The following is a 25,767-nucleotide window of genomic DNA, read 5'->3' as shown; positions in this document are numbered from 1 at the left end:
GTGCGCCTTATCCACTTCTCGAGCCTCATCTATTACCTCAATGTTGTGCTCACTAAGTACACTTGCTAAGCTACGAATTCAATTACACTTTATATGCAAAGGATTCGCAAGAAGGCCTGCTGCAGTCACAGCCTGCTTTCCCCTGGAGCCCGGGAACAGCGTGCAGAAGTCCAGAAAGACGACGTCCTGACTCTAGACCAGCCGTGGGCAAACTACGGCCCGCGGGCCGGATCCGGCCCGTTTGAAATGAATAAAACTAAAAAAAAAAAAAAAAAAAAAAAGACCGTACCCTTTTATGTAATGATGTTTACTTTGAATTTATATTAGTTCACACAAACACTCCATCCATGCTTTTGTTCCGGCCCTCCGGTCCAGTTTAAGAACCCATTGTGGCCCTCGAGTCAAAAAGTTTGCCCACCCCTGCTCTAGACGTAGCCAAGGTGGACTCGCTGCCCCTATTAGACGTGTGGTGGCTGCAGGTGAATGTACGGAGCGACATGTGGAGGGAGGGTGATGCCCAAGTGTCAGGCTTGAATCAGTGGGTAGATCGTGGTGCCACCCACTGAGGTTCGAGAAACAGGTGGAGAAGCAGGTTTCCTTAGGGTGCAGAGCAGGGTAAATAGTGGGCACAGGTGATGGAAGGTAAGACAGAGTAGAGAGGGGCTCAGGAAGGAGCCCCGAATCCTAACCTGGGACCCCAGGAAGAGGAGGTCTCTCACCGCCTTCTCAGATTGGAGCTCCAGGTAAGTTTTGTCAAGTACAGATAATGATAATGGGAACATGGTTCTACAATGTTACTGAACGCTGTTCCTTTTTTACATTCAGATACTAGACTTTTGTAGGTTGTTCTAGACAGGGGTGGGCAAACTTTTTGACTCGAGGGCCACAATGGGTTCTTAAACTGGACCGGAGGGCCGGAACAAAAGCATGGATGGAGTGTTTGTGTGAACTAATATAAATTCAAAGTAAACATCATTACACAAAAGGGTACGGTCTTTTTTTTTTTAAATTTTATTCATTTCAAACTGGCCGGATCCGGCCCGCGGGCCGTAGTTTGCCCACGGCTGTTCTAGAACCTCACCCACCAATAATGGAATTGCTTCCCTCGCAGTCAGAAGGCTACGAGGCATGCGAGTGACAAGTGGAGGCAGTTCCCTGGGGCGAGGGCTAGAGCTGCCTGTTGTCGGTCAGGTTCCCCTCTGTCCAACCACACAGCCTTCGGAAGCACCTCGCTGCTTTCTGAGAACTGGAGCACAATGGCAGCGTGGCCGTCATGGCATCCTGGCTGAAGTTCACCATCATTAGAATCCCTGGGCCGGACCTTGTGCCAGGCACTGAGCTGGGTCCTGGGGATGCAAGGACGAAGAAGGCGTGGCCCTTCCCCGATTTATCAATAAGCCACACCTGGCTGACCTTTCTTCTCCAAACCAGTGACTCCTTTTTATAGCTGGTGGGTAGTGGCTTCTCTAACGGTCTGTTACGTACGGGGGGGGGGGGGGGGGGACCACCTTGTGTTTACTCTCGTATTCCTAATGCTCATTGCAAATCACCATGCCACCAATGATCCGGTGATTTCCGCAGATGCCCTGCAGGCCGCTGGGAGGGGGGAATGCCTAGCAGTTGTCAAACCGGCTGCATTTACTTTTTAAAGAATGTGTTCCACTTGGAAATAGTTTCCTTGGCTATTAGTTATGAATCCTCTCACCTGGTTCTCTGATAAAGCAGCTCAAGGACCTATGTTCTGGCATTTTGATGGAAGGGGTTGATTTTCTCTGCCCCGGACACAAGGTGTTACTAAAAACAGCAGCAGGCTGCTGCATCTCTTCCCTCAGGTCCTGGCAGCTCTGCAGCGAACTGGGCCACTGAGCTGTCCAGGCTCTGCTTCTTCCCTCCCTGATGTGTGTGTGTGTGTGTGTGTGTGTGTGTGTGTGTGTGTGTGAGAGAGAGAGAGAGAGAGAGAGAGAGAGAGCACTTCTATGTCCCTATGCAAAAATGGAAATGGTTTCCTTGGCCTTGACTGTCTCACAGGGCTGTTCTGAAAGTCATACAATAAGATGGGACAATAAGTAGGACTGTGCCTGGAGAACACATGAAGCGTGAAAAACTGGGTCCTGGGGATGCAAGTATGAAGAAGGCGTGGCCCTTGCCCCAAATTATCAACAAGCCACACCTGGCTGACCTTTCTTCTCCAAACCAGTATTCCTTTTTATAACTGATGGGCGATGTCTTTTTTAATGGTCTGTTATGTACCAAATAATATTTTTAAAATATTATTAACTTACTTGTGGTATTAGACCAGCATTCGTGTGCACTCCTCTGAGAGAGAGTGTGGCTGGAGGTCATAGTCTCGGCTCTCTGACTTGGCTGTTGCTAGTTGTGTGATCTCGGGTAAGTTACGTAATCTCTTCATCTATGAAATAACATAATGGCTTTATCTGCTTCATCTAGTTGCTGGGAGGGTTGAATAACTTTCAGGTAAAATGCTTAGCCTACTGCCTGGCAAATGGAAGGTGTTTACTTAAGTACTTCTTTCCCTTACCCATGCCATGCCCATGAGGACCTTCCAGCTCTTTCCAAACATATTAGCACAGAAATGGCTCCTATGTCCTCCCATGAGCCATGGAAAACCAGATGTTTGCCCAAAAGAGAGACATTGTATGCCCAAGAGAACAGGCTGTGAAGGACCCGGATTTCACACGTTGGCCAACTGGCCGGGCGACCTTGGACAGACTCTGGCTGAGGTGGTTTTAGCATTTCTGCAAAATTCAGATGAAGAAGCTGAGGTCCTGACTCATTTCCCCAGGATAATAGAGACGCTCAAGTCTCTCCCAGCTTTAAAACCAACCACCTGACAGCCAACACCCATTTCAACAAAAGATTTTCTCTTTAGGTCAGTCAAGCTTCTTAAGGTTGTCTACATGAATTTCCCCCACTTTCCCACCTGCGTTCACTTCTTTTTTGAAAATATATTTTTATTTATTTCAGAGAGGAAGGGAGAAAGAGATAGAAACATCAATGAGAGAGAATCATTAATCGGCTGCCTCCTGCATGCCTCCTGCTGGGGATTGAGCCCACAACCTAGGCTTGTGCCCTGACTGGGAACCAAACCGTGACCTCCTGGTTCATAGGTCAATGCTCAACCACTAAACCACATCAGCTGGGCCGCATCCACTTCTTAACAAAGGCATGGCCATCTGTCCTTGGCTTCTGTTGCTCTGTTGCACCTGCTCTGGTTCAAATGATCTCTTCATTGACAAAAACCAATGGGGATCTTTCCATCTTCATCTTTTGAAACTTTTGGCCACGAAGAGAAAATGGCAAGTGACCTTCCTGTGTGGGAAATACATTTTCAAGTCTGACTCTAAACAGAGCTATTCTTGATGCTGAAATCAGAATTGCCAGGTGAAGGGACATTGTTCTGCTGAAAACATCCCATATGCAGCTACAAAATGTGAATTATTCAAGTAATCAAGGGAACTAGGTCTGCTTACATATTGCATTGTGACATCAGACACCCAAAGTGAGTCTGAGGACAGGAAATCAATGAGGGCATAAAGCAATCTACAGCTTTGTTCTGCTGTGGAGGGATGAGGGTGACGCAGGCACCCGCCGCATGGGGGCCCAATGGGTCCTGATACATTTCAGATCGCTGTCCACCACTCCGCCCCTGTCCAATCAAAACACACGTGTCCTGTGTCACCTATACCATCAAGACCCTCTTCTGTGTTAAGGAGTCTCTACAAAGATCCCAGGTCGTCGTGTGCATGACAACACACACTGTCCAGGTGCGATTTCGGGCACACAGGCAGGCGGGTGCAGGCAATATCTTTGGTTGGGGGGACGTTTTTCCAAGGCCCTGAAGTCCCCGCCCCTTCTGGAGTTGACCGCATTTTCATGGGGCGTTTGGTGAAGCTGCTGCCGGATCTGAGTCAGATCATCACAGGGAAGGTGTATCTTCTCAGAGGCTGGCAGGATGATTGAATAGGCCCCGCACAGCAGCGGCATTGTGGGAGGAGCCACTGGCGGGGCCCGGAGCTGGCTCGTCTGCCTCTGGGACTCTGGGCAAGTCTCTCCTACAGTCTCTGCTGGGTATCGCCACCTGTCAGGGGAGGGGCTGGCTGGATGATTCCAAGGTCATTTTTTAAAATCTCCTCTCTCAGGACTCTGCAGCTCTCCTGGTTTCTCTGACCTGTTTCTATGTTGCCTGATTTTACCCCGACCATGCAAAGCGATTACTTCTTATCTCTCAGCCTCCTCACTTACTTGCAGGCTGGCTGGCTTAGAGACAACCTCAGGACATAAGCGTCTCGCACGCAAACCCTCTTCTCCACGCAGAGGGTCTCTTTGCCACGTTCACAGAGCAGCAGTACAGGATGGTCCAGAACCATCTCTCCGACCAACGGAGGCACTTCGGCCTGAACGCCGGTCCTTCCCTAGGGGGTTCTGTGATGTTTGTGTGACAGGCCGACCGGGTGACCAGGTGACTCAGCTAGCCAACCGGTCCCCATATGGAATAGACGATAGTCGCCCAGGCCTTTGCTCTGGCCATTACTTTCTCTGAAGATTGTCAGACTCTGAGGTTGATGAAACTTCTCCTTGGCTCCACTTCCTCAACCCCAGGCTCAGAGGGCTGGGGCCGGAGGCCTCAGTGACTCACCTGTTCACCGTGTCAACAAGAACCGTTCCCATCCCCTTGGGGCTCAGCTGGCACTAATATAATGATTTGGTGAGTTTGTTTTTTTCAGGTTTCACAACCGGAAACACTGTAGAATTTCAGAATGTTAAGGAGAAAGAGAATAGCCTAAAATTTTCCCAGTAGTGTTAACAGATAAAATACAGGACACCCAGTGGCATTTGAATAAACAGTGGATACGGTTTTAGAATAAGCACGTCCCAACTATTTCCTTGCTTATCTGAAATGCAGATTTGTTTGGGTAGTCTGCATTTTTACTATATAAACGTGGCAACCCTATTCCTCAGCATAAAGCTGGGCCCCCCAAACACCCGCCCACAGCCACGATGGGAAACAGCTACTTGAGTGATGTTTTCAAAATTCTAGATATTATGATTTTTGATCTAGAATCCCATACCTAACCAAACCATCAATGAAGTATTCAAACATTTTAAGACACATTTACAAACATTTTAGTTTTTATAAAATGAGAAATTGAAACATTTTAAGAAGTTCAAGGACTTAGGGAAAAAAAAAAGACTCCTCAGAAAAAGCCAATACTTTTCTTACTCAACAAAGAGCCACTTCCTGAAGATATTTACTATGTTCTCAGCCCCAAGAAACATTCCCTGAGCGAGACAGCCTCCCCGCGTGCAGGACCCACCTCTTCCCTCTAGATTCGCAGGCAGGCAGGCGGGACATCTGGTCTACGGAGATTGGGGACTAAGGGGATAGTCATTTCAAGGAGAAAGGAAGAATTCTTAACAACAGCGCAATTATCTAGGAAAGCATCTATTCAGGGTTTCTGCCCGGTTGCTTCTCTTCCGTCCTCTCTGCAGAATGCCTGTCCCTGGGCCGGGGAGCTGTCTCCTCAAGCCCAGTGCACTGAATGCCTTTGCAGTGTGTAGAGCTGACTCGGGACCCCAGGGACCGTGAGTCCTCAGGGTGATTCTGGTCTGACCAGGTGGCTCCCCTGACTGTGCCTGACCCCTGAACCAGCGCTCCCTACACTCCACCATCTGGGTCCTGCCTGCTTTATTAGAGTCCGACTCCAAGCCAGATGCGCCGGTAGTTACTGGGGAGAATATTTATCCTGCTTATCTTCAACGGCTGTGGGCAGACTCCAGTGGGCCCTTTTATCAAGTACAAAGAGATCTACAAATACAAGGGTTTATTATTATTTAAAACACACCTCATCTTCCACGGGAACATCTAGATAAAGGAGTGCTGGGTGTGATAAAGAGCTGGAGAGGGAGGAATAGACAGAAACCTATTCCCCAATTCCCACACATGCCACAGAGAGCGTGACCACTCAGTCGTCACTGGCAGGGCCCTCTGCGGCAGCCTTTGGTTATATTGGCACCAACCCTCGCTGCCCATTGGCTTGTTTCTGCCTACGAGCTACTGTCAAGCCACTGGGCCTAACTGCCGAGTGACAGAGCTCCGTTACCTGTGGGCTGAGCTTAGGCAGGAAGCTGTAGCCTTGATTTTTCTCCCTTAAGTTCCTCCTGTTTAACTGTGGGCCACAAACATAGTTTTGCATATGTCTGCTGAGCAAGTTTTGCAACCTAAGAGGTGCCTGAGTCAGTTTGGGCATTTCACGGAGGAAGACAGACTAGGGGAGCTCCTGGTAAGAGGATGGCCGCTGGGCTCCCGCTGCCAGTCCTGCTGGCTGCTTTCTGCAGCTGCTCCTGGCGCTGGGTCTCATCTGTCATCATTAGGGCGCACACAGCATCAAGAGGCAAAAGGCTTCATCCCGTTCTGACAGCCCATCAGGAGTGGCCCTATTCCCCCTCATTCCCAACAGATGGAGGCTGACACCGGCCAGTCTAGTCTTCCCAGCATCCATGACTCTCTTTGGTAACAGCAACTGGTTGGGGGGCTACCCCTTCTCCCACTCCTCTCTGCCTGTTGCAGTGGAGTGGATCTCATGCCCTTGGCTCCGGGGCTGGCCTTACACAATTACCCCAGCGATTGGCTCAGGGAGGGGCACGTGACCCCCGGCTGGACCAATGAGAGGCCACCCTAGCAGGCACTGCTGGGAAAGAGAAGCTCTCATTTCCCGCTTGGGTTGCAGATGGAGAACTTCAAGCTGGAAGTGTCCGGCCTCTTTGTCACCAACAAGGAGAGCCCAGCTGAGGGGTGGAGCCAGCAGAGAGGAGAGGAGGGCCAGGAGCGGGGAGACCGCCTCCTGCGGGCACGGCTTGCTTGTGGGGTTTCAGTTGTGCTGAGGATAGCCTCGTCCTGCGCTTTTCTATGATGTGAGCCAGTGAGCATATATTTTCGTCACTTGTAACCTAGAGTCCCGACCTGAATCATGATGCCGCACACACAGCTTTCTGTCTCAGCCTGTCCCACGTGTACAGACCCGCAAGAAAAAATAGAACGAGGCAGAAAGAAGTCAGTCTGCAGAAAATGAAACTCAGAGTTTTAGAGCTATATACACCCCCCTTCCCGCCCCCTCCCCCCTCTCCCCCCCAGGAAAACTGCGCTTGGGCCCACTGGACACTCCTGCTGTGTTGTCTGAGGAAGTGGTTCTGTGAGGTCTCGCTGGTAGGAGAGTGCGTGGATTCTGGGACACCCCGCACTTCAGTCATTCACCCAGCGACTGGGGCTGCCTGTGCTGGAGATCAGGGTGTGTCAGGCGGAGGAGACAGCTGGGTTTGGTTCCCTAATGGAGATTACGATCTAATCGGTTTTCCTGGATCAAGCACCCAGGAGCCACGGAGGACAGAGGAAACTGGTAGGTTTAGACAGGGAAGCCCCTTACAGATGAGTAGAACCATCTAAGGGCAGACCCTGGATGTCCCAGGTGCGTTTCCTTCAAAAGGACATTGAGGCCATCGACCATAAGAAGTCTGTAAACACTGAAACATGCCACCCATTAATCCCATTGCTCTAAAACAATCGGCTTTCGGTGGAGGGGGGCGGGTGTGTGTGTGTGCGTGCTGCTGAGGGGGTTGTAGATTTAGGGCACCTTCCTTCCAGTGAGCTGCAAACACTTCCCGTGGCTGAATGCTCTTTCTTTCCCCGAGTCTCTGCTGATGGTATCAGGGGCCAGAGTTATAGTCCCCGATTCACAGAGAAAAGCCAACCCGAGAAGGCTGGGCACTGGTCGGAGTTGTCACCGTTACAGGCTGAGGCAGACACTGGCCACTCTGATCAAACCGTCAGGGCTGGAATCCAATCCGGGCAGCCGACCTCATCAGAGAGATCGGCACGGCTTGAGTCCTCTGCCCATCCCTGAGCCCAGCACAGCGACTGGGGACCGAATGGCGACTCAGAGGGAAGGGCTGAATTTGCAGAGTAGCCAATAGCCATGACGTGGGTGGGAAGAGCAGTGGTGGGGAGGCAGGGCGCTGGGAAGCCACTGGCAGGAGCTAAATGGGGAACAGGGTGAAACATCCGTGCCAAACGCTGTACATTGCGGTTTAGTGGGATTTTGCTGGACTTCCCTCCATGGGAGACACAGCCTCCCCTGCCTCCTCACCTTCTCCTTGCTTGTACAGTGGGGCCTTGACTTACGAGTTTATTTTGTTCCGTGACGGAGCTCGTAACTGAAATTACTCGTATGTCAAATCAAAAAGTGAACGAGTGAGACACGTGATGCTGGGCTGATGTTGTGGCGTTCACTGTGACGTTCGCTGCGCCAACTAGCAGTGGGGTATCTGAAGCTGGCTCATAACCCGAATTTTAGCTCGCAACTCAAAACAAAAAATCAGCCGAGAGACGGCTCATATCTCGAAAAACTCGTTAGTCGGGACACTCGTAAGTCAAGGCCCCACTGTATCTTTTTAATGTGCGGATTCCATGGTCTTCTGCCGAGAGGTGAAGGCCAAAGGCGGGGCTGTGCTCAGGAGAGCGCCCTGCTTCCACTGGCCCTGGTCAGTCTGGTCTCATGAACAGCCCCGAATTTCAGAATTTGCCTCCTGTTCTGGAGATGAGAACTGCAACTGGAACGACTTCTCCCAGGAAGTCATTGGTTTAATCCAATTAACTGCCGAGTGGAAAGTCTCTGCATCCGAGCCAGGCTTATGCCATTATGGCCAAGTCCAGGGCATGGCCAACGTTTCTTTGCAAATGTCATTAGCAGTGGCTATTTCCATTCTCTCCTGGGTCAGTAATGAGGCTGTTAAACAAGGCCAGCGCTGGCCCCGCCTGTGACAGGCCCCAACGGGCCTTTGCTTCCAGCCAGACCCAGTCCTCACTTATCCCTGATTAGAGAGCATTTTCGTCCTGCCGGATTCCAGCTACATGAGCGCGTTCATAAATGGGCCAATTTAATTTGGAGCACAACTTTAACAGACGTCATTCCCAGATGCATCACTGCCCTCCACCTGGCGTCGCTGCCTACCCCCTTCCCCCCACTCTGCATGCTGTCTTTTTTATAACCCGTTGCTACTCTCCCAACAGAGTTTTTTTAAATTGTAGTAAAATATGCATAACATAAATTTCACCACCTAACCATTTTTGAGTGTACAGTTTAGTGGGGTTAAATACATTCACATTGTTGTGAAACCAACCCCAGAACTTTTCTATCTTGCAAAACAGAAACTCCGTCCCCATCAAACAACTCCCATTCTCCCCTCTCCAGCCCCAGGCAACCACCATTCTACTTTCCCTTTATATGAACATGGCTACTCCAGGGACTTTATATCAGTGAACACATCCAGAACTTCCCTTTTTATAATTGGATTATGTCACTCAGCACAATGTCCTCCAGGTTCATCCACATGGTAGCATGTGTCAGAACGTCTTTCCTTTTATGGCTGAGAACTATTCCATTGCACGCAGAGCACATTTTGTTTACCCATCATCTGTCAGTGGGCACTTCGGTTGCTCTCACCTTTTAAATGTGAATATTGCTGATTTGAACACGAGTGTGCAAATATCTCTTTGATACCTGACTTCAATTCTCTTGGCTCTATATTCACCAGCAGAATTGCTGGATCATACGGTAATTCCATTTTTAATTTTGTGAGGAACAACCAACCTGTTTTCCATAGTGGCTGCACCATTTTATATTCCCACCAACAACGCACAAAGTTTGCAACTTGTCCACGTTCTCACCAGCAGCTGTTATTTTCTGCTTTGTTTTGTTCTTAATACTAGCCATCCTAACGGGTGCGAGGTGGTGGCTCATTGTGGTTTGACTTGTGTTTCCTAAATAATGAGTGATGTTGAGCATCTATCATACGCTTCTTCGGAGAGACGTCAATTTCCGTCCTTTGCCCAGGTTGCTTTTATTGCTTTAAGTCTTAGGACTTCTTTACACACACTGGATATTAATCTCTTATCAGATATGTGATTTGCAAATATTATCTCCTGTTCCATGCACTGCCTTTTCACTCTGTTCATACACTGATGTTTTAACTCTTGATGTCATCTCCCACTGAGTTCTGGGATTTTAGGAATCATCACATTTCCTTTAAAAACCACCACGGTTGTGAGCTTGCCAGTCTTTTTTCTCTATCACCTAATACCAATTCTTTTAAAATATATATATTTTTTCTTGATTTCAGAGAGGAAGGGAGAGAGAGAGAGAGAGAGAGAGAGAGAGAGAGAGAGAGAGAGAAACATTAATGATGAGAATCACTGATCAGCTGCCTCCTGTACTGAGGATTGAGTCCGCCACCCAGGGGCAATCGAATCATGACCTCCTGGTTCATAGGTCAATGCTCAACCACTGAGCAACACCGGCTGGGCTCCATTCCATTTCTTTGCCTTTATTAGGGATAGAGCTCCCAAGCGTAACTGTTGGTATCAGTTCCCACAATATGAAAGAAACCGAGTGACAGCGTAAACTGAGAAAACTGAGCGAGTAGGAAGGTGCTTCTTCACTTTGTTTGGAAAAATTAAGAAAGGGCCAGGGTGAGCGAAGGCGAAGTCTGAACATGACCAGGAGCAGGGACCACTCTCCTTCCAGTGGCCGTGGGTGGAAGTCACTGCCAGTCGCCCTTCACAGCTGAGCAAATGGAGAGCCAGCGAGGCGCCTGCTCACCTTGGCACAGCTGTGTGCACGGAAACACCATCACACTCGTCTATTCTGTGGCAGGTTGCCAAGGAGACTCTCAAGTCCTTCTGAAAACAAGTGGGTTGCCTCTGACCTCATTCCTCTCATTTCCCCGGCCTGGGTCACAGGATTGACTCGCGACCTATCTCAAACAGGCATTTCGTGCTGTGACTTCACATGCATTGTCATGCACTCACCCCCCACTGTGCGAGGCAGCCTGAAGCTCAGGGAATCTGAAGTATTTCACCCAGGACCCACCTTTGGAAAGGAAAGAGCAAGGCATTGTCCCACGCCCATCTGATTCCAGAGCCCCTCGCCTCACGTTCAGATCTCGAAGGAGACTGCACGTCAAATCTTCTAAGACCCCACCGTGCTGCTTAAATGGTCTTTATTGTAAAGTAACTCAAAGACCCTCTGATGGACCCACTCGTTTGCTTACATTTTAAGTCCCCTTTTATTTGTTGTTCTTCAACTAACCAGCTGTGTGACTTCAGGCGTGGAGCGGGCCTAAGCTAGCAGTCGGACATCCCCCGAGGGCTCCTGGACTGCAAGAGGGTGCAGGCCAGGTTGAGGGACCTTCCCAGTGCACGAATTTTGTACACTGGGCCTCTAGTTTTATAATAAATCTGGCCTACACATATATGGCTGTATGGCCTTATCCTATCTAGTTCTCTGTAATTCTCCCAAATATACGAGAGAAGAGAGCCACAGTGGAAGCTGGTGCTAGGAAAGTTAACTACAGACAGGTTCTGTATCAGTTAGGACTTGATGTAGCTGCAAATTATACAGAAACCTAAACCACGTTGCATTAGACACACAAGACTTACCTTCCCACATCACAGTCCTGAGACAGCAATGCAGAACTGGCTGCGCAATGCCACGAAGTCATTCAGACCAGGCTCTGTCTTCTTTTCTGCCCCACCATCTCCAAAGCGTAGCTTCCAACTTCAAAGTCACCTAATGGTCCAACATGGCTGCTGGAGCTCCAGCCATCATGCCCATATTCCAGACAGCAGGAATGAGGAAGACCAGGATAGAAAAGGTACAACTCTCCATTGTAAGGAGCCTTCCTGGGAGTCTCATATAACACTACCATCTACACATCACTGGCCAGACTTTTGTCACAGCACTGGCCTCACCTAACAGCAAGACAGGCTGGAAATGTTGCCTTGTCGTTGGCTTCCTTCCCACCCTAATTAGAATTTTGTTACCATGAAAGAAGGGCCACGGCACATTGGGAGGGCACTTTGCAGTCTCTGCCTCCGAGGCAAACACTGGGGCTGCAGACATCTTGGAGCAGCTGCGTCCTGAGATTCCAAGGTTGCCCGGAGGCTGGGCATCTGGGGGACGGACAGTCTCAGAGAGCTCTGTTTACACGGTAAAATATTAGAGTTGCATGGGAGGCTTATTTTGCTAAAAGGATTCCACTGCCTAAAGCATCGCTGCAAACCACCATTGGAGAGGAAGGCCGACGTCAGCCCATTCCGAACAAGACCGAGGCAGGCCCATTACTTCATTTATCTTGGATGTCTGTGAGCTAGAGGAGTATGAGGTGACACAGAAGCTACCTGTGTGCGTGTCCCTGTAGCCAGCCAGAGAGGCCATCACCTGACCTGCTGCCTCGCCCTGTGGAAGCCGCTCCAGAAAGGGCTGAAATCAGGTTTGATGTTGGATCAGAACTCGGGCTGTGACCACGCTGGATTTGACCACGTGTGTGTAGAACCAATTGACTGTTTGGATCAATGGCCCCAGTGACCTTTCCAGTCTTGGCTGTGGAGGCAGGCCCGTGTTCCAGCCTTCTGTCCAGCAGGTGCCCGAGGGCGGCCGTGCTTCTCAGTTGTGTGTTCTCATACCCAGTGCGCGATGCTCTGCCAAAGGCTTGATTCGAGCCTGGTGCCTGCGTGCCCGGGCCGAGGGCATCAGCAGGTATTTGATAAATGTTTGTTGACAGAATTGCTACCCATCATACCATGCACCTGTGTGTCAGAACCCACCGGCCCACACTCCCAAACTGGCTTCCGACTGGCCAGACCACCTCTGATGGCTCGGTGTTTCCTTCAGCGGCTGGACTCCTTGCAGGGAGCCACAGGGCAGCTCCAGGTGCTGGGCCGTCCGCAGAGACTGGGGCTCCGGGGACCCAGGAGAGGGCCCTGCCATGAACACTGGCTCCACACAAGGCCTGCCCTGGCGCTGGGCCTGCCTGGCCCTCACCTGGCTGCTGTTTCGTGGGACCTGAGGTGCCAGCCCCACCCCCACCTGCTCCCTCTCAGTTCTGGCCCGACACTGCTGGGCCCCTCCCTGTGAAAACCCTGCTTTTCCTGTCCCCTCCTCACAGGGGCTGCTTCCTGGAGGTTTGGGAGGGTCCCCCCTTTCTTACTTCTTTCCCTGCCCTCCTGTCACCAGCCCAGCAGGAAGGAGGGGAGTCGGGGCCAGGCTCTCATTGGCCAACTTCAGGGAGAAAGGTGCCCGCAGCCCCAGTGCAGGCTGTTAGACCTGCCTTCGCACAGAGTCACCCGAGGAGACACACAGGCCTCCTGGCAGCACGCGCTGACTCATGTCTCCAAAACCCAGGGTGAGGCCAGGGCTGCCTGTGCACACCATCAGGGCCATCCAACATTAGAATGGGCCGCACGCCGCACGCCGCACACCATAAGGACCATCCAACATTAGAATGGGAGCCGGGAGAACGGATGCAGATGTGATGCTTATGTACAACGGAATGTGACTCAGCCATAGAAAAGGTTGAAAACTTGCCATTTGCAAGAGCATCGACGGAGCTAGAGGGTACTGTGCTGAGTGAAAGAAGAAAGGCAGAGAAAGATGAAAGCCAGACGGGCCGGGAATATTGTGTCATTATTAAGTGCTGGAACAGGGTCAAGCACATAGCAAGCACCCGGTAAGTGTTCGCTGCTTCTATTTAACTCACACTCTGCTGTACGTTTAGATTCTGTTTATCCTCATTCAAGTCATAATCGTACGAGCTGCCGCCCTGCCCGAAGCCCACATCGGCACTTTTCTAAACCCAGAGCAGTTGTCTGCTGTGGGTGGGTCCCCTCGGGGGTGGGCTGCTCCGGGGTGTAGCCTAACTAGGGGCAGGATTTTGCTGGTGTTTCGTACTAATGTTCAGGCTGCCTTGGAGTGAATCCTATTTTAAAAGCTTACTCGGGCACAGAATCCATTTATTTGCTCTCAAATTAGATGTTTGCCTCTCAGGTCCAAACCAAAACAGCAATGCAGTTCACCTCATCTGCTCCCCATTCCTGGCTCCCAGCCAGCGGACGCGGGCACTCAGCCCATGAGCTTTCTTCCTAGGCCCAGGGAACCGAGCTGATCTGGAAAATTTAGTGATTTTCAGAATAACAAAGTCATCGCCTCTGTTTCATTTTACGGTGTTGACGGGAATGCATATTCGCTTGGAATCGGGTCAACAGAATAGGTGTGCCCGGCAGGAAGTGGGGCTGGTGGTACGATGGAGTTATTCTGCTCAAGGGCCTTTGCCCGCTGTGCCCTTGGCAAGCTTTGGTATAATTGGTTATCTGGATTTTCTTGCTTTTTTTTCCTGAGGGTGTCCCTGAGAATTCTACAAACAAACCAGGTGTCCCCTGTGGGGCCCAGTGACAGGAACTGATGTCCGAGGGTGGACACAGCCTGTGCAGGGGGCTGACACCAGCTTCCCACGCGGGGAGGAGGACCCTCGCTCTCCACGTACCGTTTCCAGGTAAACTCTGCTGGTTCTTCATAGGTGTCCTTGCTGACCTTAGAGAGGCCACGAAACTGGTAAACTTCAATTTTGAGTAAATATCTTGGAAATTGGGAAAACACAGGAAATATTTTTTTCATGGTCCCTCCCTCCTTTCCACTCTCTAAGGATCAATGGAAATAATCCTGGGTGAGGATTAGCAGCAAGAAAACAAGAATCTAGTGACGTTCGGCTGAATGTTGTGAGTGTATCCCACCTGAGGTGCTTATCTAACCTCTCTGTCCTCCGGAAAGTCCCTCTGGAGGAAACCTTTGGCTTGGCCTCCTGGGAGGAGCAGCCTTAGAGCCAGAGCACAGCTCTTCTCCGCTGATTTCATCACCATGTGGTCCGACACGCTGCTCTGGCCACCTGTTTGTCTTCCCTCACCCTGTGAGCGGCCTTGGCCACCCGCACCCACCACGCGTACCCTTTGGCGCCTTTGTCTTGTTATATATCTTTCCACAGTTATCTCCCTCCCCAACTGAACAGTGAGTGTCGCTTTTTTTTTTCAAGTCCTCATCTGAAGATATTTTTTTCCATTGATTTCTGAGAGAGAATTGAAGGGAGGGAGGAGGAGGAGAAAGAGAGAGAGAAACATCAATATGAGAGAGACACATCGATGTATTGTTCCTGCATGCCTCCTGCGGGGCTGGGGAACCGGCACCCGAGGTACATGCTCTGACCCGGAATCGAACCCGCCGCCCTTTGGTCCGCAGGCCGCTGCTCTAACCACTGAGCAACCAGCCAGGGCAAGCAATGCTTGAAAGACAAAAGTGAGGGCTCATCATTCCTCTCAGGCATCTTTCCCAAGTACTTCCTGACCCCTGGTTCCCCCAGTGTCTGGCAAAGGCTGGTGCATAAACAGCACTTAGTCAGTATCGGGCCATGGACGGCTCCCCTCCTTGGAGGGGCGGGAAGTGAGTTATGTGTGTCCCAGTCACTTTGGCCTGCAAGGCACACAGGTGGCACCGCTGGCCAGAACCTGGGCTCCCTCAGTCACTAAACAAAACCCATGGGCAGAGTCCGGCACGTGGAGGGGAGAGCGGCAGCTGTTTGCACTGGGGCTTGGGGTGGTCTGCAGTGGTGGGTGGGAGAATGCCTCTCTGTGCCTGCTTATCCGCTAACATTTGAAAAGTCACAGTTATGGGCTTGGTTCAAGGTAAATGGGCCCGTCAAATGCACGTGGTCCCTGGAGGTGTCGCCCTTGGGCTTCCGGCTGATTCGCTCCCCGTGACTGGCCCTCAGGTTTGGCTGCGCGCAGGCCCAGCCTCTCCACTCACTGTGCGTGTGGCCTCGGCGAGCCATGTCATCTCTCTGAGCCTCAGTTCACTCATTTATGGCATGCACCCTGGCCAGCGTTCAGTATCGGAGTGAAAACTTTTGAGTTTCCATTTCTCAAATTGTAAAATGAAAATAACAATAAATTAAGTGGATCGCATAACTGCCCAGCATTTCCTACTTTTTAAAATTCTCAGGTGCGAAGTGAGGTGCTTTGAACTTCATGCTAGAATTTTAGAAACTTTTTGGCTTGAAATAGAGACCAAACAAAGCTGTTCTGAGGCTACTGGCTCTTAGTTCCCCTAACTCTGAGGGAGAAGTTGGGGGGCAGCGGGCTGGCCTTGGGCAGAGTCGGGCTCCGGGAGGGACTGCTCCGGAGTTTCCTTTGTTTAAATGCACGTAAGCCAAGTAGCTGCTCATGTTCTTAAAGGCTCACTCTGAAGTTTGTGAAGTAAGGCAAGTGCAAACATGTCAGCCTGGGATTTTAATATTTTCAATCTTGTAAAATCACACACAGTAAGGACATGCAGAGAGAAGGGTACAACTTTATAAAAGTTTAGACTTGTTTCTCTCCCTCCACTTTTCCCCAGTGGGAGGTGTTAAATGGCAGGTGATTAGTAAGATAAAACTGAAAATACCACCGCCCAGGATTGCTGTCCACCACGCCTGTACACGCCGTGCTCCGTGCGTGTGGCAGGCGGCGTGGCTGCTGTGGCCGGGGTGGGCCACACCGGTGCAGCAGGAGCCACAGCACCGGGAACGCGTCAGCAGCACTGGTAACCCCGGGGCTGCCCGGTGGGCTGGACTTGTGGGGCGATCACTGTGAGCTGTATACATGGCCAACCACAGTGCTGCACAGCTGGAACTAATGCAATAGTGAGCGTAAAGTGTACATGGAAAATTACAGTGTAGCAGGGTGTCCCCTCGTCCCTGTCCAGCATGTGGCACTGGCGGGAGGACTCCTGTCGTGCACAAGTGGGGGTGCTGAAGCCTGGAGCCCCCGAGGGGGGAGCCCATCCTGGAGGGTGTCCCTGGCCTCGTGCTGGGCAGGCCCCTCGGTGCCCCTCTGGTCACTGCCTCTGACGCCTGTGCCTTCAGCCCCCAGCCCTTTCTCACTTTCTTTATTTCTCTCGTGGTTCCAATTCCTGTGGTGCTGGGGCCTTCACACAAAGGCGTTCACTGAGCAGGCTTTTCCGTGGGGCTCCTTGGCCCGTAGGCTCAAGGCTGGGAGGGAGGGGCTTTAGTTTCCCAGAGGGCGGGAGGACCCAGATTTTGGAATCTTTGTGCAGGCCCAGGGTGGGTGGTGGGTGGTCTCCCTGCAGGACCCCAGTGGGCGTGGGAGGTCAGACTCCGTTTCTCTCTCATATCTCACCCCAGGCCTCAACGTAACTATCTCTCCAAACCAGCGTTAGGCAGTGCGGGTGCAGCAGGCCCCTCCCACTGTCAGCACAGGAATGACCAGGAAAGGATTAAAAATTGTGTTTCAATATATAGCTGAGTTCTGTATTTAACTATAAACTTCTATACCTGTAATATAAAGTGTTTGAGCTTTTAATTGGGCTGAAAAAATCAGTTTATTTTGAAAAAGCTCTATGAACTCTAAGATACTGCATGGTTTTTTTGCTAAACGTAATAAGGAGGCCCTTCCAACTTCTCAAGGAATGTATTCCCCGATATTTTTGTGAGCGCGTCCCAAGTTTGTGAAACTACTAGAACATAATGCAGTGAGGTGTGATTACAGAATTTAAATGACCTCTAGAGAATTTTATCAACAACCTGGTAATGCTGAGACAGTGGCAAAACCACTCTGACTGCCAGGTGCCACCCCTTCTAACCCCTAAGTAATTTGCCTTACATACTAGCTCATCCTTTTCTGAGGTTCAAGTTCGTGCCTCAGAAATTATTTGTCATGTTTTATTTTTTTTTTTAGCATAGGTTAGGAACACTTGAAAACTCAGGTGCTGGGGCGTCTTCTCTATGATCAGTAAGTGTTTAGCAGGAACTAACTCTGTAATAAATGGAATTCAATTCCACACATGGTTTGTTCAAGCACACTTAATAAGTAGTCTATTTTTTAAATGTAAATATTTGGATGAAGTTTTTGTTTGTTTTGAAATATTCATTTGCTACATTAACCATGGTTTCAGAATTTACCATTTGAACAGTTTGGTTTCAGAATCTGTAAAATGAACTAAGAATCCTGTGTATCGATACAGACATGTGAGAATATGTGTTTATAAAGCGTGGATCTTGCAAAAAAAAAAAAAAAAAAAGATTTCCCAGAAGCCTCCGCGCGCTGCGTCATCAGGGAGCGCGGCTTTCGCTAACAGAGCGGCTGTGGTGACGGCGGCGGCATGGCGGGCCCGCGGAGCGGCGGCGCGAGCCTGGAGGCCTTCTCCCAGGCCGTCGGTGCCATCCAGGCGCTGCGCTGCAGCGTGAGCAGGGTGTTCGGCTGCCTGGAGGGTGGCGTGCGCAACCGGGAGACGCTGGAGGGCCGGGGGAAGGCCTTCATCGCGCGCTTCCAGCACAACCTGCGCTCGGTCAGCCGGCACCTCCACGAGCTGGACCGTCTGAGCAACCTGGTCGGCGAGCCCTCGGAGAGCCACCCGCTCCATAACAGCGGCCTGCTGAGCCTGGACCCCGTGCGGGACCAAACCCCCCTCTACAGCCAGCTCCTCCGAGCCTACCAGTGGTCCGGCAGGCTGCGGCACCACGCAGGCCTGGCATCCGGCCTCCTGAGTCAGCAGTCGCCGAGACGCTCTGCCAACCAGAGGGGAGTGTCTGCGAAACGCCGGCCCGCGGCGCAGCCCACCACGCTCCTCCTGCCGCCTCGGTATGTCGAGGAGGTGATCAGCCGCATTGACAGGATGTTTCCTGAAATGTCCATCCAGTTATCCAGACCCAATGGAACGTCAGCGATGCTTCTGGTGACCTTGGGAAAGGTGCTGAAAGTGATTGTCGTCATGCGGAGCCTGTTCATTGACCGAACGATCGCGAAGGGCTACAACGAGAACGTCTACACGGAAGACGGCAAGCTGGATATATGGTCCAAGTCCAACTACCACGTGTTCCAGAAGGTGACAGACCACGCCACCGCTGCGCTGCTGCACTACCAGCTGCCCCAGAGGCCACATGTCGTGGTCCGGCCCTTCATGACCTGGCTGAGAAGCTACATAAAGCTGTTCCAGGCGCCCTGCCAGCGCTGCGGGAAGATCCTGCAGGACGGCCTGCCCCCCACCTGGAGGGACTTCCACACCCTCGACGCCTTCCACGACACCTGCCGGCAGTGACCGCCCCCCTCCGCGCCCCTTCCCCTCCCGCAGCGGGTCAGGGGTCAGGAGTCAGACCGCCCATGGCCCCCCCCCCCCCCCCCCCCCCCCAGGACAGCCTGGCTCTGAGGCAGAGCCTCCAAAGGACAGACTCCATCCCGGTGGACAGGACACCTTGCGGGCGGCACAGCAACCTTAGACCCGGGATGAGGGTACCGGCGCGCTGGGTGGTCACTCTGCCTCCCGGGGAATCGCCCTGGGGTCACGTTCCCAGTGTTTCCACTGTGCTAGGGTGAGGGACTGAGGCATAGAAGGGTTACAGAATGTGCTAGGGGGAGGGACGGAGGCATGGAAAAGTTACCTATTGTATTAGGGTCCGGGATCCTGAGAGAGAAAAATTGCTAGATTGTCCCAGAAAACAATGTATTATGATTCAACCCAGCCAGGTGTGACTCCGTTTACCTCCCCATTCATACTTGTAAACTTTGTATGAACCCTGCCAGTGCCAGGAAATGCTTTGTAGTGTTACAGATAAAAGGCTTTGCTGTACCCTCGGTCAGCACTGCAGTATGAGGTTCCCTACAGGAGGGACGTACTGTAGTCAGCTGGCCAGCGTAATAAAGGCTTCTAAATTTAAATTCTGGGTCGGTGGTCTATCTCGCTGATTGAACCCATAACACCACGAGCCCGTGTTCGTGCAGTCATGCTGGCGTTGCGTTTTGTAACTTATTTTTATGACAATAAACCTGTCCCCATTCTCAGACGTCAGGAAAGAAGAGGAGCAGAAGCCTGGGTGGTGGTGGGAGGATGCTGGGGTTGGGTGTGGGGGGCGCGGGACCCAGGTGAAGGCCTTCCGGACCTGGCAGGAGTTGCCCTCTGGGAGCAGGAAATGAGACCTCAGGCCTGAGGAAGGTGGGGAGTTGAAAGGAGCCTCCTGCTACCAACTGGGAACCTCAAAGGGCTGCCCTTTCCTTGAAGGGAGACCAGCGCTCTGGGGGTTGGCTCTGCCATCTGTTTACTGTGGAAACCACGTCACTTGGAGAAGTCAGGATCCTCCACAGGCGTGAGGAGTGCGGGTCAGGCATCCAGTCCAGTTTACCTTCCTGTGCAGTGCAGGACGCCAGTTTGAGAAACCGAAGAGATAAGTGCTCCAACCAGTAAAATATTAGGGTCCCAGCAGAGACCTCCGTGGGACCCCTTCAGAGTGCACCCACATCCTGGGCATAGAGACCCCATAGGAACCCCCTGCTGCCAGGAACTAAGAGTAAAACCTTTCAGGCTGCACGAGGAAACGAATTCCCCGAGAGGAGGGGATTTGAGGCAGGGCATAGTAAGACCAATACCCCAAGAATTAGAGGAATCAATAATGTAAAAAAGACGTAAAATAAGAATCTTTAAAACTGTGGCCATTCTGAGTCCTTGCTACAAGCCACACCCAATTATAAGCACCTCCCTGTTATTGCCAGGGAATCAGAGACGGTGACTGCCTACCTGTGGGGGTGAGGAAACGGAGGCACGCACTGGTTAACTGAGGTCGTGCAGGAAATGGGGGAGCCAGGCCCAGACAGCAGACTCGTCACAGCACTTGTCTCCTGACCCCTGTGACCGGGACCTGCTTTCCTTCCCCGTGGAGACAGGATCCCAGCTGGGCGCGTGGCCGCACCTCCCAGGGACCCCCGGGGACTGAGCAGGTGACGGGGCTGTACCGGGCGAGACGGAGTCCTCTCTGGAGCTAGTGCTTTTCCTTTTCCTGAAGGAAGAGCTGGGGATGAGAAAGCTGACCAGCGGGAAGACGCACACAGCCCAGCTGTGACAACGACCCGCACAGCTGGGACCCTCACATGGCCTCTTAGTCCTCCACACACTTCCCTAAAGTCCAGTCTCCTAAATGAATGACCACATAACCCAGAGACATACCCAGCCCGGCTCCTGGCCCCTTTGCCTCCAGCATGTTTGGGACAATGACATTCCAGCAGAGTCAGGGCGTCTGGTGTCCGTCGATGGGAAGGGCCTAGGACGGGCCCTGCTCCACCAGTTGGGCCAAGTGTTTGAATGAGGATCCATTCATGTCCTCTCTGGGCCCTGATCCCACACATTTATCCTATTTCTATCTAATACTATGCCCATCCTACAGGTGAGGAAGTTGAGGCTCAGAGAGGTTGAAGCCGTATCGAAGGACACACAGCTATTAAGTGGTAGAGCCGGAATTCACCGCATCGGCAGCCGGGCTCCCGCGGCTCCTGGGGCTCCCGGGGACCAGGTGCTGCCTTTAAGCTGAGTTTCCTGACGAACTGGGCTCGGCTGGGCCCAGGCTCCTTTGTTTCCAAAGCCACAGGAGGGGCTCAGGCACACAGCGGTGCTGGGCTGCCAGGGCGGGGGTCCCTGCACAGTGACGGTAACATCGAGTGTGCAGCCAGCCCCGGCCCTGTCAGCGCTGGTCACCGAGGAGCCTTTGTTGGCAAAAACAGGCCCCCAGGTCACAGGTGGGAAGGGCCAGGGACGGCCAAAGGGGTGAACTGAATCTCCTGGGCACCCAGAACCAGCAGATAGAAGCGCTGAAGCTGCGGACCGGCTCCCCAGCCCCCGCGCTGCCCCTGGGAACGCTGTACTTCACACCAGTGTGCTTTGGCCTCTGCTTTGGTGGCATTTACTAACTCTGTGGAAGCAGCCATTGCTCACTGCCCTGATGCTCAACAGGAAACCAGACCAGTTGTTGAACCCAGACCTGCCCACACAGGGGGAAGTGTCCGACTCCCCACAGCCTACAAGATACCGGACCACCTCCCCTGCTTGGGAGCCGGGAGAAGCCAGGCTCCTCGAGGTGGGGCTGAGCCCCAGGTAGAAATCTCTCTGTTACACATACATCAGGGCCCCCGATCCCTGGTGATAGACAGCTATCTGGTTTATCAGTTTTTATTGCTGTCATATCCAGTGATCCCAAACTTAGCGGCTTAAAACACTGGGATACGTGGGATGGAAGGAGACTGGACTTGCGATATATGATATGCAGATGATGTGTTAGAATTGTACACCTGAAACTTACAATGTTATTAACCCAGGTCACCCCAATACATTCAACAAAAAGGAAAACACACCCATTTATCATCTCCCAGTGCAGGCAGGCGTGGGGGCTCAGGCAGGTCTCCGCTCCTGGGCTCAGGAGGCGGAAATCGTGGTGGAGGCCTGGCTGCTTCCAGGCTCACTCAGGTGTCGGAGGACCGGTTCCCGCGGTGGGAGGACTCGCTCCCGGGGCCTCGCTGGGCGATCAGGTTGTTTCACTCCCAGAGGCGCGTGGTCGCTGTTCACTGCAGCCTCATTCATAGCAGCTGAGGGAGAAGGACCTACGACGAACAGATAAAGAAGAGGCACATGTGTACACGTACAGTGAAACATCACTCAGCCCGAGACAAAGGCAGCCCTGCCCTTTGTGACAGCGTGGATGGCCCTGGAGGACGTATGCTGGGCGAGATGAGCCAGAGGAAGACAGCTGTGCAGTTAGACCTCACATCGACTTTGTGCGAAAGTGAACGTTTCCAGTCATGACCTTCCGCCCCTTCGTATTATGACAGCGCTTGTGCGGACACGCATCCCCTCGTGTTCACGGGCATCCATGGAGCGCTTACTATGTGCCTGGCACAGGGAGTCAGAAATCCCGCTCCCACAAAGCATGCACCCCAGGACCGGGAGGATGGTTCGGAGCGAAGGAAACGGGCTGACAGAGGCTCCGGGGCTTGCCGAGGCCACGCTGCAGGGAAGTGGCAGGAACAGGATCCAGTGCAGACCTCCGTCCTGCGAGGTGGCCCTCTCGCCCCGCACAGTGGCTGCCCCCCACAGAGCGTCGTGGGCTGATGCTGCCCGTGACCAGATTCGGTGGGTGCTGACCTTGAAGCTCTTTAAGTTAGAGCGTGGGCATTTTGACCTCGTTTGTGTGTCGGTGAGTCTTTGGGGAACCCATGCCTGACCATCCATTCAGCGGTCTCTCACCTAGCTTCTTTGTAACCTGTGACTGGCTTCCCCCGGGAAAGGAGAAGAACGGAAGGTGAAATATGCTCTTTATGACTTGCTATTAGCTCCAGCCCAGGGATGGAGGATGGCTTAATTGGAAAGCGGGAGCCAGAATGGAGCTCTCAGGCCCGAGTTTGAGTTGGTCCTGGCTTTGCCCTTTGATCTGCAAGCAAGTCTAAGCCTCAGTTCCTCATCGACTAAGTAACAACTGTCTTATGTTTGCTTCATTGTTCAATTGATGCTTATGGAACACCCTCGTGCCCACTAGCTAAAAGGAGGCCTCTAAGAGAACTACCAGGATGCCTTCTGCTGAGCATTTGTGGGGAACAGAGAACTGTGCTCTGCAAACCGTTGGACCTTGTATGGGAGTAACTTCTGCCCTGAAAGTCAGCCGGGGCATCGCACACCCTCCACTTTGGCTCCTAAATTCTGAGGCCTTTGCTCAATTTCCTCATGTCTTTAGATACTGCCCAGCTGACTGCCCCCTTCTGTCGGCCCAGGAACGGCTCTGATCCATTTGGTTGCCAAGCTCCAGTTCCTTTAGCCGGCGTCCTTCTGCAGAGCGTGCCACCTTGTCTGGGAGGCCCATCTGGACCCAGCCCTCGGGGATGCCTTTCTCCATTAATTCCATGGCTCACCTCATTTGGGCTTGCTTCATCTTTTTTTTATTAATCTTTTTTCCCCCATCCTCCCTCTCCAGGACCCCCCCCCCAACCCCCACCCCAGGCCCTCACCACCCCATTGTCTGCGTCCATGGGTTATGCATACAGGGTCGTTGGTTGATAACCCCCCACACATCCTCCCTTTCCCACCTTCCCTCTGAGATTCCACACTCTGTTCCATGCTTCCATGTCTCTGGATCCACTCCGTTTGTTCATCAGTTTGTTAATTAGATTCCACATATGAGTGAGATCATGTGATCTTTCTTTGACTGACTTATTTCACTTAGCATGATACTCTCCAGGTCCCTCCACGCTGTCTCAAAGGGTAAGAGATCCTTCTTTTTTTACTGCTGCATAGTATTCCCTGGTGTAAATGTACCACAGCTTTCTTATCCACTCATCTACTGATGGGCACTGGGCAGTTTCCAGATCTTAGCTATTGTAAATCGTGCTGCTATGAATATAAGGGTGTTTACATTCTTTCTGATTGGTGTTTTGGGTTTCTTAGGATATATTCCTAGAAATGGGATTCCTGGGTCAAATGGCAGATCCATATTTAATTTTTTTTGAGGAAACTCCATACTGTTTTCCATAGTGGCTGCACCAGTCTGCATTCCCACCAGCAGTGCACTAGGGTTCCCTTTTCTCCACATCCTCACCAGCACTTGTCATTTGTTGATTTGTTGATGGTAGCCATTCTGACAGGTGTCAGGTGATACCTCATTGTCATTTTAATTTATATCTCTCTGATGATCAGTGACCTTGAGCATTTTTTCATGTCTCTGGCCATCTGTATGCCCACTTTAGAGAAGTGTCTACTTAATAGTAGGTCCTTTGCCCATTTTTAAATTGGGTTGCTTGTCTCTCTTTTGTTAAGTTGTATGAGTTCTTTATATATTTTGGATATTAACCCTTTCTCAGATGTATTGTTGCCAAATATGTTCTCCCATACAGTGGGTTCTCTTTTCATTTTGGTGATGGGTTTCTTTTGCTGTGCAGAAGCTTTTCATTTTGATGTAGTGCCATTTGTTTATTTTCTCCTTATTTCCTCTGTCCTAGGAGATGTATCTGTACACATATTGCTACGAGAGATGTCTGAGATTTTGCTGCCTATGGTTTCTTCTAGGATTTTTATGGTTTCCCGACTTAGGTTTTTTTTATCCATTTTGAGTTTATTGTTGTGTATGGTGTAAGTTGGTGGTCTAGTTTCATTTTTTTTTTTATGTATCTGTCCACTTTTCCCAACACCATTTATTGAAGAGACTCTCTTGACTCCATTGTGTGCTCTTGCCTCCTTTGTCAAATATTAATTGAGCATAATGGTTTGGATTGATTTCTGGGGTCTCTCTTCTGTTCCATTGATCGATATGCCTGTTCTTGTGCCTGTACCATTTGATTATGGTGGCTTTGTAGTATAACTTGAAATCTAGTATTGTGATCCCTCCAACTTTGTTCTTTTTTCTCAAGATTGCTGCAGCTATTTGAGATCTTTTTTGGTTCCATACACATTTTTGGAGTATTTGTTCTAGGTCTGTGAAATATGCTGTTGGTATTTTAATAGGGATTACATCGAATCTGTACATTGCCTTGAGTAGTATGGACATTTTCATGATGTGGATTCTACCAATCCATGAACACGGAATATTCTTCCACTTATTTATGTCTTCTTCTATTTCTTTTTTCAAGGTTCTATAGTTTTCCAAGTACAAGTCTTTTACCTCCTTGGTTAAGTTTATTAAGTATCTTAATTTTTTTGTTGCAATGGTAAATGGAATTATTTAGTTTCTCTTTCTGAGAATTCATTATTGGTGTATAGAAAAGCCATTGATTTTTGGGTGTTGGTTTTGTATCCTGCTACATGGCCAAATTCATTTATTAAATCTAGTAGTTTTTTGGTGAAGTCTTTAGGGTTTTCTATGTACAATATCATGTCATCTGCCTATAATGAGAGTTTTATTTCCTCCTTTTCAATTTGGATGCCTTTTATTTCTTCTTCTTGTTTGATCGCTGTGGCTAGGACTTCCAGTACTATCCTATATAATAAAAGCCTAATATGCTAAGTGTCCAGTCGTCCAGTCATCAGTTCAACCAATCAAAGCATAATATGCTAATGATATGCTAAGGCTGCT

General features: G+C 51.0%; 1 protein-coding gene across 1 annotated transcript; it reads left to right on the top strand.

Moving 5' to 3' along the window:
- Positions 1 to 17,941: 17,941 nt before the first annotated feature.
- On the top strand, positions 17,942 to 19,005 carry LOC308534209 (mediator of RNA polymerase II transcription subunit 27-like). Its single transcript, XM_081112576.1, has one exon. It carries the CDS (start codon positions 18,057 to 18,059, stop codon positions 18,990 to 18,992), a length of 936 nt encoding a protein of 311 aa, XP_080968702.1. The 5' UTR covers positions 17,942 to 18,056; the 3' UTR covers positions 18,993 to 19,005.
- The last annotated feature ends 6,762 nt before the right edge of the window (positions 19,006 to 25,767 follow it).

This window comes from Myotis nattereri (assembly GCF_964212035.1).
Source record: "Myotis nattereri genome assembly, chromosome: 18".
Taxonomy (NCBI): domain Eukaryota; kingdom Metazoa; phylum Chordata; class Mammalia; order Chiroptera; family Vespertilionidae; genus Myotis; species Myotis nattereri.
This window is presented reverse-complemented; position numbering and strand designations above follow the sequence as displayed.